The sequence below is a fragment of the Rhopalosiphum padi genome, chromosome 4 (assembly GCF_020882245.1).
Source record: "Rhopalosiphum padi isolate XX-2018 chromosome 4, ASM2088224v1, whole genome shotgun sequence".
Taxonomy (NCBI): domain Eukaryota; kingdom Metazoa; phylum Arthropoda; class Insecta; order Hemiptera; family Aphididae; genus Rhopalosiphum; species Rhopalosiphum padi.
Window position 1 is genome coordinate 24449375 of NC_083600.1, and position 19303 is coordinate 24468677.

Here is a 19303-nt window from a genome sequence, read left to right on the forward strand (position 1 = left end):
TACATCACTGAGGGGCCAATAAATTGTACTTTTGTAACACAAATAATATTTCAGTGGTAGTAAAATTATTATTTTTGCCACCTCAAATTTAAAATACCTACTTTTATCGACAAAAATAAAAGCTGAAATCTGTGCCATATATTGAAAACTATAACATAATAGTTCTATAACCTTTACTACATAATATTTATATACCAACAACAAAAGTTTTAAAACGTCTAGTAACGTCTATATTCAATGGCTGATTGTTTAAACGAAATACAATACAATACTTATGTTTAAATACTTTGTATAAAACAATTCATGTTTGCGTACCTATAAGAATTCTAAATTTTTGAATAGTCGTGTCATATCTACTTGATCGAAATATATAATTACAATATTTTATTCGTAACAAGTGATAAACACTCGTGATTAAGGTCACATAGAGTTTAGTTGGCATCACGTTCTTTATGCAAATAATATTTAAAAACTCATGGGTTAATTTTAAATTAAACACAGATAAAAACAAAAATTATGTATCGAAATAGGTAATAACCTATTATTATATTCTAAAAAAAGTTTTAAAAAAATAATTTTATGAAAAGCATGAAGGATGCAATTGTACATGGTTTATTTTATAGTTTTGCTAACGATTTTAAGAAAGAACTTTATAATATTTCCTATAAAAATTACTTCAGACCGTATGTGTTTTATATTTATTGTAAAATTATTGTTTATCACTATTATACAATGCACATATTATGATAAAAATGGATTGGACTACTGTTACATATACCAATTTAAAGAGTTTTGAAATAATGACTGATGTGTAAACAATATTGTAACATGCGATTTAAATTATCAATTAAGGTCAGTATACGAGGATCCAGTTGTATATACTATACGTTTATAAATGCCTAATTTTAATTCGAATATTAAAACGTTTAAATCATTATATGTTTAACATCTCGTAATTTATTATGAATAGCCGAATGAATATCCAATCTACTATCCAAATATACGAGTGGTGTGCGTATAGAAACATTAAACTGGTTGTTAGGTTAAGGTACCTATATACCACATAATAACACAATTTATTATTCTTAATTAAAGTTACATAAAGAGCAATGATACGGAGAAAATGATCATAGTTCGATTCAACGAATATACCATATGAAAATATAAGGAAAACTTAATTTTTTATTATATCGCTTATAATATGATAGAAAGTTATATAATATTATCCTCTCCGAGCCTATAATAACTACATTGTATAAAATCCATACTTATACATAGTTCGACATTCTTTTAAAATTATATAAAAAAAACATATTATTATTATTTTTATTTTATAATTCGACATAACTTGAAATACTTACAACAGATATAAATTGTTTAAGTTAGGTATACTACATGAAATAATGCTCGAAATAAAATCTACGGAATGGTTTTTCTTTTATAATTAAAATTGTTTCGAATAATCATTACGATAATATAATATTATGCTCGAATATAAACCCAACTCTTACTACATGTTTAAACGTTTAGGAATTCGGAAGAATTATTGCGTGCGCGTTAATGACATTGCTGCGGTAAACCGAATTTTTAAAGTATAGTGTACCAACAGTGTATACAACTACTCAAACGTATCTTCGTTTAAGATAAACTCGACGAAAAAGATATCGGAAAAATTATGTTGGAAAATGATTTGAAAAAAAAAGTTATCGTGAAAACATCGTGTCTAAAATATCCGATCGAACGGGTTAAAATAATATTTTGACGAGTAAAAATACATACATTATTACCTATTTATATCTCACAGACACGGGCCAAGTGATGTTGTTTTCGTTCGTTGGCGATTTAAATAAAATAATAATATATTATTATATTTTGTACCGTTACGTCACGAGTTTCAATGCGTTTAAAAAAACACACACAAACACACACGCGCGCACGCGCACACGACTAAAAATATTGCAAACGACACTTATTGCATAGGTACGACACAGCGAAAAAAAAATGTCAAACACTATAAACTGTGACGGTTTTATTGATTTTTTTTTTTTGTTTTTTCTACTATAGAAAAATAATTATATCACACGTTGACGGAAAAAAATATGTTATGATGAAGACGAAACGAAAAAAAAACAACGGCAGACACACCACGCGGACACAAATTGAAGCCGACCCGCAGCACTGGCGACGTATTACGGCCAGAAGACTTGATCGTTGTGACGGACTTCGTGGCGGTTTTGCCGCACTTTATTTAACCGGCGACGTCCGGCGGTGTCGAGGACGCGCGCGGACGGCCGCGGGCCTGGGCGACTCATCCGCGAGCCCGGCGACAGGGGTGGGGGATCGGGCTTCGGCGGACACGCGCGGGTCGTGCCGATTTTTTAAACGTTTTTTTTTTTTTCGTTCTATCCGATAACCATTAACGCGTACCTACATAATTGTCGGCGGGATAATCGCAATTATATTATCATTACCATTACAATAATTTACGGTTCGTTATTATTATAATGCCTACCTAATTATAAATTATTGCCTACGCTAAAACCTCCAACGGTTAACCGCGTGATATACAGCGATTGTCAGGGTAGGATCATCGGTATATAATGGGCGAGGTAGTCACGTGCTTAAGGCTAGATTTGGTATTGATAGGACCGGTTTTGAAATAAGTCCAGAAAATCGTAAGTTAATATTTTCTTACAGACGGTCGTACAGTACAAAATGGTCAGTGGAAATTGATGATGGTAAAAATGAACAACATATTCAAAAATTAGAACACAATGCTTCATAATATACATTGTTTTATTATTTGCTTTAAAAATATATACGTGTATTATATGTAAGTACTTGTACGCTTATTGACTATGATATTTTTATAACGATTTATTCTTAATTAAAGAATAGTTTAACTTTTTCATTATGCAAAACAATAAAAATCGTGATCATATTATATTCATATGTCCATAATATTATGTTCGTATGTGTATGTAAATCTTCATTATATATTCTTTAGCAATGGATTTTTTTTCAAAGTCTAACTAATAAAAAGTAATTAATGTTCTTAAGGCTGTTATTCCACACAAACCAGGTTACATTTGATACAAGGATCTTCTCCGACGATACATTTTCATTATTATTGTCGTCGTCGACGATTACTAATATACAATTGTACACTGCGGATTGACTTGACGAGATCTTGAAATCGACTGACTGGACGAAAATATTTCAGAATATTTTATACAATATTCTAAATAATAATATAGAATTATATTATTCATAGTGTATAAATACACATAAAGCGATGACGATGACGATTTAAAAATTCGACAATATACGGCGAAGTTTGAAGCATAGGTATATAACAATTTTCATATATCATAACGCTTCCAAATACGAATATTCTAAGATGAAATTACATTTAGCAAAATTTACTATGTATAAGGTCATAATATATTTTATTTTTATGCATATTCCAAGAATTTTGATTTTAAATGAAGTTTAGAAAAAAATTATAATATTTAACGTTGCGTGTTCTCTTTGTGTAGTAATCGGAATACTATTAATATTTTGTTTGCCGAGCATATTTTTACGATTTTAAGAGTATAATACGTATACAATCCGAGTGCATAGTTTTCAATAGTTTTAAGTATACTTAATATTAATCACAAATTCACAAACTCTAAAATGTATAAAGTAATTGATAAATTTATATCGATGAAAATAAAAAAATGGTGATAATACTATAGTAATAATACAAAAATCGACAGTCGCGATGCGCAAAACGTAAACACTCTTGTAAATGACAAACACGATGTGTGGAGAAAAATAATACAAAATACGAAGGTATACGTATGCGCATGATCGCGTGTTGAAATTTCGCGACCCGATCGCAAAAACTGGTAATTCTAGTATTGGATACTACATTACCGCGGGGATCTTGTGGACGTGCAAAATCGGTCACTGCAGAGTGTGAGTATGCGTGCAAACAAGACTTGTTTTTTCATACATTATACAAGGTGATTCCTCAAAAGCCTACTAATCGTTATTGCTCCCCCTCCCATTTTCGTATTATCGTACGGTTTTTTCGAATTTTCCAAGTAGGCATCTACACACTTATTAATTGTACAAATTCTATTTTATAATACACAGATTCCATTGCACGCACACAAAGATAGATCAGTGACGTACTTGAGAGAGATGCTAAAATCAATCGGTCGCCCATCTCCACTATAGTTTTTTCACAAATAATATTTTACGTTGTTTTATACATTTTTATATTTAATAGAATAAGTACTAAATATTAAGTCTTAATTATTTGTTTTTATGAGAAAATACGAGTATTTGGTATGTTTTTATTTATCATATCAATTGACAATTATGATTATCCTATAATGTGAATAAAATGTTAAGAATGATCCCTTATTTGGTTATAAGCAGGGCTCGGGACTTATAGCACTTAAAATCATTAAAATAAGTGCTTAAAACAACACTTATAAACATCATTATAAGCACTCAAATAAGCATTTAAAAAACTTAAATTTAAGCAAAAATATTTAAGAGTATATATAAAAAAAAACTTTCTTTTTAAAACAGGTAGGTACTAAATTTAATTTGTAATTGTGCTAAAAATAATATAAATAAAGATTACAAAAAATATTGAAACAAAATGGTTATGAAAAGTTTCTAACTAAAAAATCAAAAAAAAAATAAACATCTTTTTTTTTTATTTTTTTTTTTTAGAACCTTTAGTTAATAACTAAACAAATCTTTATATTATAAAAAAATCAAACTTCACTTCCGAGACATTTTACCTTATTTTTTATAGATTTTCCGAGGGATTTTCTGAAAAAAACCATAAAAAGTAGAAAAACTGGAAATTAGCATATTTTTAAAAAATCGTTGAAAAAAGCAAAAAAAAGCACTTTCAAATTTCATAACTGAAAGTGTTGTAACATGACATACACTTCCATAACATTCTGCTACATTTTAAGTCAATCCATAAAAATAAGCAAATTATTTAAGTCCCGAGCCCTAGTTATAAGTGTTGTTACATCTACCAAACGCACTTTTCCACACTTAACAGATTTTAATTCACGTGTAAAGTATTATTAATATTAATATTTTAGATATTTTTAAGGCTCTATAGTATAATAGAATCTACGCTAACAACTTTTGAAACAAATATCCTTTATTGAAATGTGAAAAATGTTAAGTTTTTCCATTTTGGTAATAATTTAGTACAAAAAAATGTTTATCTTTTTAATTTCAGTTACTACTGTCCTGACATAAATTATTTTACTTAACATATTGTCCTATATTATAAACCACCTCACATTAGTCTTATCTTATCTACGTTTTTAATTAATCTAATTACTTCAAATGTGCAGCTATTATCAAATAATTAATAGTTCAAAAATGTTCTGAGATAAAAATGGGACAATATCATTTAACGGGTTTGGCATTACTTAATATTTATAATTCCATCACAGTATATATCTGTTGATGATTATATTGACTGATTTTCAATCATTCAATCATAAAATAGTTATATAAATGTTGGTTTGTACATTTTGTTTGCCTATTACCTATGTATATATATTAGGGTCTTATTTACCATACCTCCCTCTCCATTGAGATGATCTCTCAAATAAGCAATTGATATAAATACATAATACAATTATTTATGACTAAATTATAACTTAACTCATTTATTACATTTTATGATTTGTAAAAATTGAAATAAGTACTTTAAGACTTACTTTTATACGACTTAAACATCTAATGATTAAATAAAATGTTGATTTTTATAAATAACCATCACTCATAGTTTTAAATTTAATTTGAGTAGGTACTCTCATCCTTGGTATAAAATAACTCAAAAATAGGGACTCGTTTCGAATTTTGACAAATAATAGATATGCATTTTTGGAAGTTCTGTAAATATTCCAGGTATTTGAAAACGCAGTTTAAAATATTAGTTTTATACTTAATACTTATATGCATTATATATTTGGATAGATATCTGGTATATATACACGAAAATTTGAGAAAGAAAATAATATTTATACAGAAGAAACACGATTAAATTACAGAAAACGTTTGTGATCGGCGAATCACCCTGTACATCATTACTACTACTATTATTATTATATAACGATATCGGGCTGTACCTACTTATACGTCGGCAATGAACGGACCTTGCAATGTTCCAACGCTCCGTTATAGTTCACCGTGAAACGGCATATAAATATATAATATAATAATAAAAATGATGATTGATGATATGCCTATATAAAAACAGTTAAGCAGGGGATTTTTTTTAGTTTATGTATCTAACTCGATATTCAAATTAGTAGTTTCTGAGTTTTCAATCTTTGTGTAGTATACGGATCATATTAGATATGAATTATGATGATTTGTAAATTATGTACTAGACTTAATTTTACATATTGAAAGTATTTGAGTAAAAGTATTCAAATATTTTTTTATTTTAAATTTGAATTATATAACGTGTTTTGAATGTTTTTACATTATTTATTACAATAATAAACTGTAAGTGCCTACTATGTTAAATTCTAATACTCGACGAAGGCGAAGCAATGTAATCACAGTCATATAACATATACATACTATACTTTTTTTAAATTTATGATTTCAAACATATAATGATAATAAAAAAACTTGAAAATTAGTGTCAGTGAAACTACTATGATGAAAATGAGAACAAATAAATAATAATAGGTACAACTGATGACCAATTGATATATTTTATTTTGAATGTGTAATATAAATAATAAAATTATTCAATAATTATATTTTTCTTAATAAACTTACTAATTTAAATAATTTACTTATGCAATTACAGTAGATAGTTATAACAAGCACGTTTACGTTATTTTTTAATAAAATAGAATTGAAAAAATGAAAAAAATATTGGAAAAACATTTCAAACATTTTCATACAATATAAGAATAATAAATAGTATTTTAATTACTTTTAATAAACGTTTTCACTGCAGCACTTCGTATATATAATTATAATATATACATAGTGTGTGCTTCTAAATACAAATACTTTATTTTAAGTATGACCATAGTTCCCTAATCTTCAAACCTGCTATCATGGACTATTATAATACAAATCTAATTATCTATAACTTTGATAACTCATACAGTTTAAAAACTTAGATATTGCTCATTCAAAATTAGAGTTATAATTATTTTGATACATAATAATTTCCAAAATATCCCGTCTGTGTACAAAATATAGTAGTAATAGATGGTTTAGGTAGGTATTAGAGTTTAGGTATCATCACAGGACACTATGATTTCATGGCATGTCAAGTCCTGGTATTTGAAAATACGGTTTTCAATAAGTACGTTTAAAAATCTAAAAATCATAGTTGGAATAAAATAATGAATGATTAAAGGATAGGATAGGAGTGAGCATACTTAGTGAATCACTCTGTATATCATGCTACACATCAGTTTTAATATACAGTTGAATCGCTACGGCATTGAGATACACAAAATTATTTTTTTTTATTCATCGATTAGGTATAATAGTAATATTAATAATAATAATTAATACATTTTCTACCATTCCAAATTTGAACTATTATGATAAATAATACAGTACAGCATTCATCGATCTTCATACATGAGAAGCATGATTGATGGAACATGTTCTGATCTACATAATGAGTAATATGTGTACATGACTAAAAAAAACCAAAGCTATATAATATAATAAGCTGCACAGATAATATTATTTATAACGTGCGTTCGTTAACAATGGTTTTGATTCGTATTAAATTGCAGCAGTTAACACGTACGTAGGTAGTAGAGTAGAATAGTGTTTATATAAATTATAATAGTATTATTGTTGTGTATACATTATGTACTATAATAATTAAGGCATACATTTATGTATCAATACGTACATATAATTATAAATGTGAAAATAACTTTACAGTATTATTTATTACATATTTACGGTCTAACTGCTGAACCAAATTCGATATAGAGATAGTTTAAACCCTGAGAAGGGATACAAAACTTTTTTGTGAACCCCCTCCCCCCCCCCCGAACAAGGTGAAACTAAATAAATTAGGTTCCCCTTCGGAGGGGGTGTTGATTTTATATTGTAGGCATAATTTAAGAAGAATGTTTTATAAATTAAACCGGCAAAGAGGTGAAAGAAATAAAAAAAGTTTATATTGGAAATAAATAATAATATAGTCAAATATAGTCAAATTTACTAAAAACTTAGTATAAATACGCTTCAACACAATTGATGAAATACGTATTTTGAAGTTTTTATAAATTTAAACCCTATGGCCTAAAGGAATGAAATGGGATGTAGATATTTAGTTATTATTAAAAATGTTGATGATGAATATTTTTTATTAACTGTTTTTTATAGAAGTAAGCAAAGTGAACTGTATTCCGTCATCGTAATCGCCAATTTCAAATTACCGCAATCGTTTTACTCATACTGTATAGTTTATACTTACAAGTTATGTGTAAAAAAAATGGTGGGATCGCGTAATTTTTCTGACACAATTCGTTAGACTTTATATAAAATATACATGCCTAACACATCACGATCCATACGATCCATTATATGTTATGAAATATTATAATAATATCTACAGTCGGATTACATCGACATAGTATTTTATTTTTCTAAAATCTAAATTATTTCACTTTATTTTTTGTTAAAATAACACATCTCCGGAATCTAATGTCAATTACATAAAAATAAATTGTGTTGAAAAAAAAACAGATAGGTTAGGTTGTTTGTATACCTACCAACAAAATTAAAAAAAAACACATTATTTATGATTAATATATTAATATATGAATATATTAAAGTTTACATGTACCTATATTTAACTTCAGACATCATAAAATATCCTCTTCTCTCCTTTCAAATAAAAGAAATCTAACTAATAACTGTATTATAATTTATTATTTTTGTGCGTTTTATATATTTTTTCATAACAAATATTTTATAAATAGGTTCTGCGCATTATTGTTTTGATCAATATTTTACACAATAAAGTGGTTCGCATTTGCATAACTACTGTCCAATTTATATAGAATTCAACTAGAAAACAAATATCTAAACCTAAAATTATTGGTCAATCTAAGAACCACCAAATATATTACTTATTAGTGCCTACTGCCTATAGTCTTAACACTCTTAACCATATTTTTTACACGCGACTAAATAATAACCATTTTAAATATGTATAATATTGTTAAGTACAAACAATTATTGTCATTTAAAATATTATGATTATGTACAACTCACTTAGATAAAGAACGAATACTTATAGTATAAGTACAATTACAAAACAAAATATATACATATATATATAATTAACTATTACTCAATGATTAAGTAGACGCGTTAATCTGTATATAGATTAAATTTACTGTCTTAAAATTACAAACACCATTACGATAAAGAAAAATCATACCTACGTTAAAATGAAATAAATTTAATACAAAACATTTAAATTCGGTTCGAAAACCTATCATGAATACATGCAACACTACGTATATGTGAATACGATTAACGTTTAGAATAAGTTATTACGAGTAATACAATATGATTTGTTTAAAAATGATAAATAAATTATAATGTGTTAATCATGATGTGTATAAAATATTAAAATGTAATTACTAGCCATCAATGGGAGACTGGCATTCTTGAGACCCGAGTACCAATCGTTTTCATGAGAAAAAATGTATTTAATTATTCGGTGTGTTAGAAATATATTTAATGAATATAAGCACAGCGAGTAAACCTAAAATGATAGACAAATACTTTTTTTATTTTATTTTATTAAATACTATAATATTATCACAGATTCATAAAGTACAACGCATCTATTAAAAATATATAACTGACTCTTCATACAGATAATTATTTAATTAATTAAAATAACTATTTTTTAATTCAATCACTTAATTCAATACCAGAAACAGAATAAAATAACATTCTAAATATAATTTTAAAATATTTTTAAGAAACAAAAATATTTTAATAATTTTCTCAGTAATATTTTCTATAAAATGTCTTAAAAATTTTCATTTTTATCAAATTATATTTTAAAATGATCTTAATGAATTACAAATGTTCATGTGAATACATTATTTTATTATGTCAAAAAAACATTTAATGACTACTAGCATTTTAAAATTAAATTTCTTTATCTATGGATATTTCTAAAATTATACAAAATATAATACTAATAGCCAATTGATATAATTATTTTAGGTATTTACAAAATACTAACACAGCGTTAAATAACACCATTCATAATGCAATAAATAATAACTGCTTCTATACTGCATACTATGTAGTAAGAAAATACTACATTAGTAACTATATATTATTATGATTATTTATTAATAATATTCATTAATTAAGTATAGATACATCAATTTTAAATGTATGATGTCAAATTGTCAACACAAATACCAATATTTCAGACCCAGGTGAGGTCAACGCTAAAAGTAGCGATCTCAGCATCCCTTGTCTATCAGCCACGAGCCACAATGAACAATGAACATATAGTTTAAGATATCGTAAGTAGATATTTTTAATCTAAAATAAACCCTTTATCGACAGAATGTCGGACAGCACTTGCCTCACGGTTCTCGCATCGTTATAAAATTATCTGCGCAGTACTACGATATTGTACAGTTGTGGTATTAAATTTTTAAGTGATAAAGTCAATCATCGCATTTTAAAAACGGTTCTAAGTGGTACTCGATGTTAAAACCAGCACTCGTCGACATTTCTTTAACGCTTTTCATCGAAGTAGTTTTTCCTATATAAAGAAACTAAGTACTCAGGAAAATGGAAACATTTTCCGTTTTGAGAATACCAACTATAGTTAAAATTTCTTTGCTACATGAAACTTTCAGATCACTTCTTTCATACGTGCATAGGAAAAAAACAACCATCGTAAAATCTTGCCATACGTCCCTTACTTCACGCAAAATATCAAACACAAAATAACAAATACTGAGAATATTTTTTTAAAAAAAACAACTAATGTTTATATTAAATGACATCTTTTTTGTCTTCTTTAATTTAAAATATTGATTATATTTTAAACAGTTGTTTATATCATGTTTATCTAGGCTACTGGCTAATAAATATAAGACAACCAAAATTATTCTATATTTCTATGATTTTCAACACGATACATTAACATATCAATGATACGCGTTGAAAAATACTATACAATATAAATTACGTCATCGCGTGTTATTAATAAGAAAATAATATAGATAAAATGGTAATAAAAAATAAATTATTAATTTTAAAAAAATCTGATAATACTTTTCAAATACTAAGTTATAAAAATAATTGTCGATTAATCCAATAAGTTGTAATAATATGTACTTATGTAATTAAATTTTAGATTCGCTACTATAGTTCCTAGTACTTTACCATCGTGCTCGTTGGTATTCTAATTTTTCATTTTAAACATAAAAATAGATTTATAGATATCATTTAATATGAAGTACTCTTAAAAATTAATTTATATTATAAGAGTTACATCTTTGTATTAAGTATATTCATTTTTGTAATACCTGAAGATAATTTATTTACTAAAATGATGAAATTTATTAAATTTATAAAATCAGCTTGTGCAATATTTTTTTATTTAAAAAGTTTAATCATAATCATTTACAGTAAAATGTATGTAAAGTAATACTCGTACTAAGGTTTTTATCGACTAATAATTGAACTTTTAACTACTAAGTAATGTCTAGTCACTAGACTCTAGTGTATCCATTGGCCATTGCACATCACAAAAGAATAATTTTTCTAATTTTATACCATTAACACTTAATGATTTTTTATTTTAATAAACATACTGAATACCCAAGCCCCGTTTAGAATTAAGAAAATATGTTATTCAAATTGTAATTTTCGACATATTTTTAGACAATTTATTTATGTTTAATATAAAACGATACTCGACATTATCAAAAATTATAAAATGCATTTGAAAACTAAATATTAGCAGTTAAAAGTTGTAGGGGTATTTTTCTATTTATTTGTTTTTATTGTAGAAATCATTAAATAAAATGAGCTTTAATAATTAACGATCAGTGATTCATAGATTCGTCAATTATATGCACCACATTTATATAGTAAATATGCATTCCTAAAACTAAAAATAATAGAAGTTATTTAATAAAAGTATTATATTAAGTACCTATTTAAAATATATATATATAAAAAACTTATATTACCATAAATGCATATTACGTACATTATTAAATACATTATTAATTAGTTAAACAGAAATGAAATGTTAAAACGAATAATTTAAATAACCATTATTTAAAAAATGAATAATTAAAATATTAATTAATATATTCAATGATTTATTTTCATCACAGCGCAAATCATTTCAAGAAATCCTAGGTCATTATAATAACCCGTATTTCATACTTTCATAACATAATTATTAATTAGGTACATATAATTTTTCACTAGTTAAAATTAAAGATTATCACTAGCATATTAAAAATGGTATTACAATGTACATCATTGGTAGGTATACAGCGAAATAACGAATAAGGAGAACAATTGTTCAATATTTTTAATTGATAGTTCATCAGACTTAGAAGTAAGTAATCAAAATCTGAATCATTACTACGTTTTATGTTATTATTTATTACACCAATAGAATTTAAAAGTTTTTCAAGTTAAATACTGTTAACTTATACAATTATAATAAGTAACAATATTTATTTTAATAAGCATTTGATATAATTTACAGATTTTAAATTTACATTTAATAGCTTCTTTTTACAAAATTATACAAATAGTAATTCCCTTTACTAAAATGTATAACTAAATATAATAATAATAATAATAATAATAATAATAATAATAATAATAATAATATAATAATAATAAAATAAAATAATAATTATTATTATTATTATATCTATTATTTTAATAATGTTTTTTATTGGCTTTACAAAAGAAAAAAAAATTAAATCATAGTTTAAAATATAACATATATAATAATATGTTAGAATCATAAAATATATTTTCAAAATTTAAAGTAATACGAACGATTCAATTAGATAATAATTAATAATAAACAGATAGACAGACACCTACTGCAAATTTCCAGTCTAATAATATACGACGAGTGAATAAACTAAATACGCCTAATAATTCAAATCAAATTGAAACGTATAAATATATTTTATAAACAACTAAATAAAACATATCTAATAAGCGAAATATGATTAATTATGCACAGTGTTTTCAACTCTGGACAATTAGATAATACATATATTATACGATATTTTGGTCAATGTACATACTTGGCATTTAATAACGACGTTTCGGAAGTGGCATCGTCGAAAAAAGTTCCATACGTATCCTTTTCGGCATTTTCGTTCATCGTAGAAAAAAAATCTTATTGGTATAGTGTAAATATTATAATATTATGGCTAAACGATTTCCGACGGTTATTCGCGTGCACCAAAATGTAAATGACTACTATTTGACAACATAATAAACGTATCAATAAAATTCACGTACAATTTATAATGTTGTGATCACGAGTTAATTCGATAACACGCGAGAACTTTCGACTATGTAATAATACTATATCCACTAGTGATCGATATGTACTGTTAAGTACTCGAAACACGACACAAATAATAAAACACAGATAAAACTGCAGCCGCTAAAATACACAGTAATCAGAAGTTACATTTACAATTTTACGATGAAAATGCTAGTAAATGATCTAATGATTGATCTAGAATAACGAACTCTATAACGGAAATAATTATATTATATATAATACCTTTACAACACCCGTCGACCTTTGTTGTAATTGTGTGCATATATGCGTCTGTGCGTGTGTGTAGATAATTGTCTATTTCAAAGGTCGATGTTTAAGATATCAAAATATACAGAGTGATCACCGATCTGTAGCAGATACCTACGACTATCTAACTTCTATCAAGTTTATTTATCACTATTTGTCCTGACGCGTATACCTATTAACGTTTATATCGTAATTTAATTCCAGTTTATGGATGGATGTTAAATTCTAATCAATTTATACTCGAAAAATTTAAAATAATGACTGTACCTATTTATAAATTACTATTGATAAAGAAAACATTATAAAATAATAGTATTTTCAATCATTTACCTCATTTTTACAATATAAACATAATGCATCATATAATTATATTTGCATATTATTTGAAAAAGTACTTTAACCAATCACGTCTCTTATTAATTATATAATATTTGTTTTAATAATAACCTACAATCACTCATTCTAGAGTCATAATATTATTGCCGTACATTCGTAAATTTACTCCCTAAATGTTACTACACAAATAAACCATTTTATTAAGCATCAGATTAGTTTAGGATATATTAAGTTAGACAACTATAAAAATGAACAATATTATTATCACCCCGTATAATATAATTACATAAACCAACCTACGTTTCGTCTAAAATAAAGCCGCTTCTTTAGAATTTAATTATAAAATTATATCATTACATAATGATGCGAAACAATATTTTCTTTCTGAGCATATACATATATATTATATAAATGTATTAATAATAACATTAGTTTCAAATTAATCGATGAATCATTTGTAAAATAATCAGTATATTGGAAACTATTAAAAATTATTACCAACTATAATACATAATATAATATGATGCAAATTATACAGTAAAAGAAATAATAAAACAGCATGTAAATGATTTAATATAAAGATTATTTTATGTATATTTACGTTTGTGAAACACTTGACAAACAATTAATCATTTTAGTGTTATCGTGAAATTTAAAACTTGAATAAAAATCGTCAATGAACAGAACTCAGTTTGTCGTAATGTGAATGCCAATTATTATAAACCACGTTGGTGAAATGTTATAATTTTTAATTTTAAAAATATATTGAGATATAATATCTGTATATATAATATATATAAATTAACAATTTATTGAAGCACTTTATAAGCTAATTCATTCCAGAGTAATCGTTTAAATTTGTTTTAAGACACAATAAACCTTATTAACTTGAATCACATGTCGTCAAAATTTTTGTCTCAAAAATATTGAAATTTATTTTAATTTTGTATATTTTACTGAAAATTAGGGCAAAATGAATATTTTTCTTCTCTGATGTATGTCAATTTTAATCAGGTTTTTTCGATTTCTTGATATTTTACTCAAAATAAAATGAAAATTTTCCAAAATTATTGGCAAATCAGAGTACATGCCACTACTTGCATTCGTTTTTAAACAACAAACGTTAAATAAGTGTAAAAATACAAACATCAATCAAAATGAATTAAAAAATATTGTTTTTAAAAGTTTACAAAACAGAACTAATTTAGGTATATCCAGTAGTTCATACTGTTTAGAGTGTTTAGATTATACTGATTATAAGCGAATGTGTTGGATGTAAATATGTAAGTAACTTAATCATCAAATAATTTTAATACTGATGGTACGCTTATTGTTTTATTCATTTTTTAGGAAATTAATGTGCCTATTTTAACATTTAGGAATTTATTTGGAAAAAGTTTTTAAAAAATTGTTACGAATTAAGACTTAATTATTAAGTGATATAATAATATAAATATACTAAATTTACCTTCCATAATCTCGACAATCATTATTTAATATCTGATATCTACTTTGAAAAAATTACGATAAATCATAAAAACTTCCATTAACGAAATTAAAATAAAATACATTTTGAAAATAACATGTTCAGTGTCTCTGCTCTGGTGGTGATGTGAGATGAGAGGAAAGGTTATAGGATACAATATCAATTCCTTCACGTATTATTCATTTAGGTAATATAATAAATTGTTTTGTCTCCCTATTTTATTTCATAAATATACCCAATTTCCTCAAAGCCTTCACCAATATTCGGCAAATACTTAACAACTATTTACAAGCAAATTTTTAGTATTTGTAATATCTTTTTTTTTTATTGATATTTTTTTGTAAATATTTTAATTTAAAACTCATTCAGATAATATGATGTACTTGTTGGTTATCTCGAGTAATTTTTCGTGTCGACGAATTTTAAATTATATTTTATTGACTATTATCAACTTTAACAAAAGACCAAAAATCCAATTTAATATTTAAACAAGTAATCACCAGTCAACATAAATTTATAATGTATATTGTATAATCAAAAAATATAATAATATTAAATATTAATTGGTATTTTTTTTTTATAACCTCAATTGTTTCAACCATCGACAATCGAAATTTTAATTAACAATCAATAATTGGTAATTGAAATAATCTATAAGTTATCGGTGATCGGAGATATCCAATAATTATTACCATATTTTTAATGTTCTATAGAAAATATGATCAATTTTCAACCTATAGCATGTATAGTGTATACTATTATTGCAAGACCATAACTTCTAGCTATCGCGATTTTATTTCAATCGTACCAAACTTCCAATTATTAATGTATATAATGTACCTATTCATTTTTATCGTTGCTGAGGTACTCGTGAGTCTCTGTGGGTCTTTAATACACCATCAAACTTAAAATTACAAACCCCAACAATTTAATTTATTATTTTTAATTAATACATAACAATACATTCAATATTAATAAATATTGGGCTTCTGATTGTTCAAATTCATTATTTTAGCATTTATGTGTTTAAATATAGACTTATCTTAATGTGTTTAAATTAGGTACTTAAAATTGCTATAATAATATCAGTAAGTTTTGAAACTTTTGAAACACGTGACTGCAGTTTTTCGTGCATGCGACGAATGAAAAAGTAAGAACGAGTCTGTTACTTACAACAACACTTCAATGATATATCTTTACGTACTAATGTATCTACCGTAAATTAATATCTACCGAAAAAAGTAGAATTATAACTACTAGTTAATCACAATTTATGAAACTACTAGAATTAGTTAGTTGGGTATTGGTTGGCTATATTTGACGGCCGTTAATAATTTTAATAACCACTAAATTGTATATCAATGGTTGTGACTATGCTCATGACATATAATAATAATATGTAAATGTTAAGTATACTGGGATAAGAAACAGTTAAACGGAGATATGGTTGTTATGGTATAGAAGATTTTATACAGTTCGTAAAGACCTACAGCCAGGATATCACTTTTTCCACTTTACTCGATCCAGTCTACGAGACCATTTAAAATGCAAATAACCGTCAACCAATTATGAATAAAAATTAAACAAGACGTTGTCAACAGGATAGAAAAACGAGTTTATACTTTTTAAACGTTCTCAAGTCCGAACGTATAATTTGATACGCCCAACATAAATCGATCGACAGGAATAATTTAAATAGTATTAGTTCGAATATAGTAATTATTCGAAAGCAATAGGCAATTTTCTCTGCGGAAACGCTTTTGAGTCTAAGTACCTTTTTTGTTCCAAAATTGAAAATGATTTTAGAGGAAAATTCGAATGATAACAAAAGTAGACTGCGACTAAAAAATGTCAAAATAAAAATAATTTATCAATGTTTTCGAATAAAATTACGAAAAACAATGACCTTAACATTCAACGATATTCGTTTTCAAATAATGGTACAAACGACTGCTCAAGTACCTATCCATTTCATCATTTAATCGTGACTAGACATTTGCTGTTTCGAACATTTTCATTAAGTGTTTTAATCGATTTATTTTAGATTCTGAGAAGCGCAATGAATGTATTGAATTTACAATATGTTTTTTTTTTACGAAGGTATATACTATATAGTGTCGAGATAAGTAGTCGATAAAATGTTTCTGGATGGTTTATAGTAGAAAATTAAATCTAGTTTATACTTCAAAGAGGTCACAGTTAAAAGTCCCCAGTACTTTTTTTTATAATCAGAAAAAAAATTAAGGAAAAATTGGAATTGATGACAAAATCGATTTTATTTTTTTGATGTAACTCGAGAACAAATAACCGTAAATATATGAAATATTTACAAAATGTTTATACTCGTATTTTCATTTTCTATTTACGATAAGAAATATTTGATTTTTTTTCTATAAATGTCGTTTAAAAATTATTCACTAGGTAAAAATACTTGAAAATTTAATACAAAACTCCACATAAATTGTTATTTTCAAATAAAAACATCAAATATCTAGTCACAAAACTTTTTTTTTATATCTAAAATTTGAAAATTTATGTTAGGTTCTCTGTAAGTTTTTCAACATATATATCAAAGAAATTCTACTAAAAAGCCAAATCAATTTTTTTATGAACATTTTATGAAGTTTTAATTTTTATGACATTAAATATTCAACCGTAAAATAATTATTTCTTCAAAAAATTTTTTTAATATTTTGTTGCATTTCAAAAAAAAAAAAATAACAGTAAATACTTGAAGTTTTCACCAAATTAATATTTTCGTTTTCATTATACGAGTATGATAAAATTTACAAAATATTTTAACTCTTTTTGAACTATAATGGACATGAACAATTTTAAACTTTTTTTTTTTATAACTTTTGATAAAAATTATTCACTGGTTCAAAATTCTTGAACATTTAATACAAAATACCATATAAGTTGTTCTTATATCTGTCTATAAAAATATATAAGCACAATTTTTTATAGGTATGCATTTTAAGTTAGAATATTATATATTATCTAATTTAAATCGATCAAAGCCACTTCATCAAACTCCTTTCCCCAACTCATATACATTTTATCTAAAATAGACATATAGAAAAATTCAAATCAGTTTTTAAAAATGTTAACACATAACTTTAAGTTCATCGGAAGGATTGTCAAAAAGTATAAACAAAATATGATATATTGAGAGATGCCGGCGTGGTAACTTGTGGTTGTGCATGCGGGAGCGCTCCACTGTTTTGTTTTAAACTACAGTTACACACACTAATGATCACTAATTACGCATATATTTACAAGACCCACGTATATGCACTTAGAAAACTGCCTATATTGAACTCCTAAAAAATTGTCTGTTTACAATCCCTATATACACAAAATTTAACTAAAAACAAAAAAATAGACTGCGCCGTTTATTTGCACACATAATCAACGTGGATGTATTTTTTTAGTCTGCACTATGGGCGTACAAATTAATAACGTCAATAATAATATTATTATTATATTAAATTAATATATACTATAAAGAACTACATATACTATAATATATTTACTTAGATTAATACATAAGTACCTAAATACGAATCATTTTAAATAAAACATTGCAAATT

At 25.6% G+C, this 19303-nt stretch overlaps 1 protein-coding gene across 10 annotated transcripts in view; it reads right to left on the minus strand.

The window, feature by feature from the left end:
* The window catches only part of LOC132930762 (prestin), a 57959-nt gene that overhangs the window by 19927 nt on the left and 18729 nt on the right, over nt 1-19303 (minus strand). Inside the window, exon 1 of one of the 10 annotated variants that reach the window (XM_060996795.1) lies at nt 13374-13770. The exons of 7 other annotated variants lie outside the window; for them this stretch is intronic. In XM_060996795.1, the coding sequence (XP_060852778.1) occupies nt 13374-13453 (80 nt within the window). In that variant the 5' untranslated portion in view covers nt 13454-13770. Of the gene's footprint in view, nt 1-1779; nt 2617-13373; nt 13771-19303 lie in introns of those variants that run through there. 2 more of the 10 variants (XM_060996804.1, XM_060996806.1) reach the window with 2 other exon arrangements.